Genomic DNA, 6,000 nt, shown 5'->3' on the forward strand with positions numbered 1-6,000 from the left:
TCCAGCTCTCCTCAGTAAAGTTTCTCTATGCCTGTGTAACTCAAGTAGATATAGCCCGAGAGAGAGAGAGAGAAATGAAATGAAATGAAATGTTATATTAACGTCTTCAAAAGGCCAAAATGACCTATGAGACCAATCAGTTACAAAATAGTGAATCTAATACCATGTCTGGGTACAAAAGAACTAGAAAAGAACTAGAAGTGGAACAAAATACTACTACTACTACTACAATCTAAAACTACGTGGGTGTAGCAGCTGATACAATAGGTACCCGGTAAACTGGATGTAACAGTGTGTGAAACAAAGATGGAAGAAATGGTGAGGATCCATCCTCATCTGCACTCTGGATGTCGAGAGAGTATGGCTCGAATCTTCTGTTGTAGTCTCCGTCGATGCTGTGTAGCTCCTCTCCTCAGTCGCGGTCGTCTGTATCTCTGTAGCTCCAATGCTCGGTCGATGAGAGTGCCAGTAGTGGTCGAATGAGTGTGGGACGAGCTCTGCAGTGGTGGCTGCTCCTCTGGCTGTCCCATATCTAGTGAAAAGAAATCTGTAATGTGTCTCTGGGATTGCCTCTCTCTAGCTCTCCCCAGTAAAGTGTCTCTATACCTGTGTAACTCAAGTAGATATAGTCCAAGACATCTCTGATCCTCATAACTCATGACCCTAGATAGAGGACCAAAACCCTCTCTGAATAAGCAGTGGAAACGCCCCCGTATCTCATAGAACACTGTGCAATGACATATGTAGTGCAACTCTGTCTCTGGCTCTCTCTGGCATAATCGGCATATCCTGTTGTCTGCTGGTATCCCTCTGAATCTACCAGTCTCAATCTCGAGCTGATGTGAGGATGTGCGTATCTGACCAATGGCACAACGCAAACCATGAGACATATGTGTGTCCATGTAGCTGGGTCGAATCACAAACCCATCTCCTGTGAGGTGGAGAAGATGCTCTCTATAGAAAGCCATCTTCGTGCTCAACTCCTGAGGCGGCTCTATCCATGTCCTCCTGGTGTCGAGCTGGATCAGGTCCTGACGAATGAGTCTAGTGATCTCCACCCGTGTAAGAGACAGCGAGGGTGCCTGAAGAGAATACTGGAAAGGGGGCAACCTGTCCATGGTGAAGCCATGCGTCTGAAACCATGAAGTCATCTATGCATACCAGCATGAAGTGTCCCCCTGTAGAGCTAACTGTCTGGAAGACTCAAGGGCCAGTCTAGCATATCTGTCTCTAGTAGTATCCCATAGGCTGTGCACAAAGGACACTGATCTGGTAAGCGCCTCAATCTCCATGGGGGGGCAGCTAGCTCTGCTCGAATGATCGCGTGAGGTACGGAGGCCTTGGCTCTAATCAATCGGGAGATCATAGATACCAAGGGCCTCTCCATACGTCTCCAACCATCCTGGCCTACAGAAGGTCCCCAAACCTGTACCCCATACATCATAGCTGAGGCTACTAAAGTATCAAAGAGCCATAACTTTGTCCGAGGTTCCTGGAACTGAACCTGCGAACACATCCTCTCCAAGCCTCCCAAGGCCGCATAAGCTCTGGTCAGTCTAGTCTCTGCTGCTCTCCCCAAAGAAAACCTCGACCCAGTGAAGACTATCCCAAGGTAAGTGTATGCATCTGTATACTCCACAATCTCTTGACCATACGTGAAGGTCGGTGCCAATCTCCTGATCCACTGCGGTGTGGTGTTAAACACCATGACCTTGGTTTTACCAAGGTTTACAGACAATCCACTATCCTCTGCAAAACTGTGTAATGCATCCAACTGTCGCTGCATACCCTCTGGTGAGTCAGAGATCAAGACAATATCATCAGCATATAACAACAATGGGATCCACGTCCCTGCCAGCTGGGCACCTCTATCACCCTCTCTGTCAATGTAATCAGACACCTCATCAACATACATACCAAATAGAGTAGGAGACAATGGGCAACCCTGTTTCACCCCGATATTGGAGTGAACTAAGTCAGATATCCCCTCTGGGGTGCGTACATGTCCCATCACTGATCTGTATAAAGCCATAATCCCCCAAATCAACACTGTGGGCACCCCCATCTCCTGCAGTCTGCGCATCAGTCGAGCTCTCGGTACCATGTCAAATGCTTTGCGGAAATCCACAAAGCTACAATAAATCCGTCTCCCATGTGACCTGCCCTCCTCAATGATAGCTCTGAGTGTCAGAATATGGTCAAGAGTGGAGAAACCCCTCCTGAAACCTGCCTCTCCCTTTGCCCGTACACCCTCACCCTCTGCCCAGTTACTCAACTGCTGCTCAATAATGGATGCATACAATCGTGCCAGTGTGTGTCCAACCATAATAGTGCGGTAATTTCCAGGCTCTGTAGGATCACCTGCCTTGAATATAGGCACAATAGTAGACAACCTCCAAGTCTCAGGTAATCCCTCACACATGGCACGATTGAACAACACTGCAAGAACCTCCATCAGCATATCCCTAGCATGTATAAAGTGCTCCGCTACTAGACCGTCATGATCGTAAGCCCTCCTGGTCCTCATCCTGTCAATGGCTCTCTTTACCATCTCAGTGGTAAAGAAGGTGCTCGTAGGTGGACATGGCTCTGTAGGATCTGGAAGGGGATCCTGCCCAGGAACCGTATATAACGATGTCGCATACTGGCCCCACACATCAGGAGAAGTAATCACTGGGGGAGGGGAGTGCTCATGGAAGAGTCGCCATGCCTCGCCTGAGTCTCTACTCAAGAACAACTGATACAAGTCTCGCTCCATCTGGGCCAGGTAAGCTCGTTTCTTCTTTCGCACAAGGCGCCGGAAAGCAATCCGCGACTGTCTGTAGGTGATGACTCCTAAATGAAGATCCCTCTGAAGCTGGGCTCTCATCTCTCTGCACTCCTCATCATACCAACTATTCTGGGGCATGCTCCCAGAATGTCGCCTCCGATCCGGTTGAGTGTGTGGGTATGCCTCTGATGCTGCATCATGTAGTGTCTCAGTCAGTAAAGTAGTGCACTCCTCTACTGAGAGGCCTGGAGCAACTGTGCATAGACGATCCCAGATCGCCTCTGTATAAACCGAGTCAGTCTCTGGTGTAAATGTATAACGGGTGTGTGACCTGCCTCCTGATTTCTGGGCTGTACTAAACTGAAAAGATACGGACAATGTCAAGAGAGCATGATCCACTGCTACGCCCACTGGTCTGGCTCCCACTGTGAAATCCTGAATACAAGGAATAAAGCTCGGCTGTGTCATAACATAGTCCACTGTACTGGCCCCATGTCTGTGTGGAAAGCATGTGAAGCCTGCTGCTCCAGGAAACCGCTGTAAGCCATTAAGTATGGCTAGCCCATGTGTAGTCGTCATCTCCGTGAGGTATCTCCCATACTCAGTCTGCTCTCTGTCATGTGAACATCTGTCAAACCCCAGCTCACCCACATCCAACTCTCTAAGCATCTCATCTGAAGTGTCGTAGAAGACTGTCTGACAGTTGCCCGTTCGAGCATTGAAGTCTCCTAGGAGGATGATATCACCATCCCTAGAAAACTCCCATATATCATCATCTAGAATTGAGAAAGGCGACTGCCCTCTGGATACAGCATATACTAACGTACTGGGGGAAGTAACATATAGCAATATATAGAAATCGACCTGTGTCAGCTCTCAGCCTCACCCACATGTATCTAGCCTGATCATCTCTCCGTACAATATGTAGTAGTGGCTGTAGCTCCTCCCTAAACAACACCGCTACTCCTCCTGAACCTCTACTCCCATGCTCAGATCTCGTGACTGTTCTGTGGGCTGTCTCCCATTTGTATCCCACCACATGTGGCAACAGTTGGCCAGGGGCCTGGTGAGTCTCTGAAAAGAAAACAATGTCCTTGTCTCTGAAACTGTCCTCAAAGGCACCAACATCCAACCTCATAGACCCATTACAATTCCAAGTCGCCATCCTCAATGTGGTCCCATAGGTCTCGCACCGTCATGTAGAGCGCCGCTCTACAATCACCACCCGACCATCTCTGTAAAAGGCCATCTTCCCCTTCTCCCTTGCCGCTTGAATCTCGGGCATTACTTCTCTCATATGCGCAAGTTGTGAGAGAGTGAGGTCATCGCCTAAGAAAATACCTGTCTTCTTGAGAGTAGGTCTCTTCCTCAAGAATTCCTTCTTCTCTTCCAATGAAGGGAAGCGTAGTATGAGAGCTCTTTCCTTTGAAGATTCTCCGGGGCCCTCACTCTTCTTGCCCACTCTCCATGCCTTTGTGTGTGAAGGCTTCTCCACCCCCATCATTGATGTGAGGCTTGTAACCTCTTTTTCCACATTGTTTATGTCCTTGAGGCCGGTTACCCTCACATGTAGAGCCCGCACCCTCCTTCTTTGTTCCTCTTCGAGGGTCATGTTGATAAGAGTAGGTGTACAAGGAGCTTCCTTACCTTTCCCTTTCTTGGCAACCTCAATCCATTTTTCGGCCTCCTCTACTTTCTTTTGCGTTTCGGATATGACCACGGCCCATGACTTCTTCTCCTCATTGATGTTGTCAATTTCTTCCCTCAAAGAGGGCTGAAATTCCCCCTCTTCAAGCCCATTTTTTGACCGTGTTTCCAACACTTCTTTGTGGAGGTCCAAAATGCTATTCTCCAACGTGGCGATCTTGTTGAGGAGATGATCCTTCTCGTCCTTCCACCTCTTCTCCTTTTCTTCATTTTCTCGGAGGAAAACGGTCTTCGCGTTCCTCCAATCTTCCATCTCTTTGCTCCATGCTTTCATTTCCAATTCAATGATGGAAATTCGTTTGGAGTGAAGCATATATTTGAGTTTGCTTGTTGCCATAGGTGAGGTTGGGGATGACATGAGAGAGAGAGAGAGAGAGAGAGAGAGAGAGAGAGAGAGAGGATTGATGTTTCTAAAGTGCAGAAAATGCAGCAAACCCTAAAACGCAGATCTGTCCAACAACCCCCAATAAAAAAAAGAAAAAAGGTCGCGAACCCTAAAATACAGGTCGCGAGACCTAAAAACAGGTCGCGAACCCTAAAATACAGCAGCGAACCCTAAACGAAAGCATGGTAAAGAGAGAGAGATGGCGTGATGAGAGAGAGAGAGAGAGAGAGAGAGAGAGAGAGAGAGAGAGAGAGCTTATTCTTTTTTACTCAACAGGCTTCAGTTGACACGGCGTTTGTTGATAAGGAAAAATGGACAGAGATGAGTATTCTTAGCACGGCGGGCTCTGGAAAGTTCAGCAGTGACAGAGCAATTAGAGAATATGCTGAGCAAATTTGGAGGGTTGAACCTTGCAAGCGCCCCGTGTAGTAGCAAGAGCAAGTGGGTATATTTGATGGAAGGCAAGTTGGAGTCTTTGCCGTAAAGCATTGCTGTGAGAGTACAGATGATTCATTAGTACCTCAGTGGAAAAATTCTCCTTGCCATTGGAACAAACGACCTCAGAATTGTAGACCGGAGCTTCTCACCAGATCTCGTTTCTTCTTCCTGTAGTGGTGATGGTCTCCTTTATATACCGCCTTGTGCAAGGATCTTCTCTAGTTCGAAAGGACAAGAGCAGTCTGCACAATCATGGAGCATGAACCTTTCATTATCTAGCCTTCCATCAGCACACCCATTTTAGAGTGGCTGAGGCAATATATATATACAGCAGAAATCACATCTCTGTAAGTGTGAGACCATGCATAGAATGATCCCAGAAGATTCTTATGCAAGGCCCCATTGAACTTGAAATTTACATACATGCTTGCTTGGAAAGTTAGATTAATTCTTATGATTCTCAAGGCCAAGTGCAACCTGGAAATGTAGTGGAAAGGGGTGAGTAGCTCTCTCTCTCTCTCTCTCTCTCTCTCTCTCTCTCTCTCTCTCTCTCTCTCTGTCTCACACACACACACACACACATACCAATTAGTTAGACATCTTGAAGGTACATTCCCCCAAGATAAAGCATAGAAAATGGTCGCACCACTTGTGGAAATCATGGACAATGTCTAGAAATCATATGTACATCCATGCACAC

At 47.4% G+C, this 6,000-nt stretch overlaps 1 protein-coding gene across 1 annotated transcript in view; it reads left to right on the forward strand.

The window, feature by feature from the left end:
- The window catches only part of LOC147460121 (uncharacterized), a 204,813-nt gene extending 199,049 nt beyond the window's left edge, over positions 1 to 5,764 (forward strand). The window contains exon 22 of the mRNA XM_086511243.1: positions 5,139 to 5,764. Within this exon, the coding sequence (XP_086367369.1) occupies positions 5,139 to 5,291 (153 nt within the window). The 3' untranslated portion in view covers positions 5,292 to 5,764. The remainder of the gene's footprint in view (positions 1 to 5,138) is intronic.
- Positions 5,765 to 6,000: the final 236 nt, after the last annotated feature.

The sequence above is a fragment of the Adiantum capillus-veneris genome, chromosome 4 (assembly GCF_014529385.1).
Source record: "Adiantum capillus-veneris isolate H3 chromosome 4, ASM1452938v2, whole genome shotgun sequence".
Lineage (NCBI taxonomy): Eukaryota > Viridiplantae > Streptophyta > Polypodiopsida > Polypodiales > Pteridaceae > Adiantum > Adiantum capillus-veneris.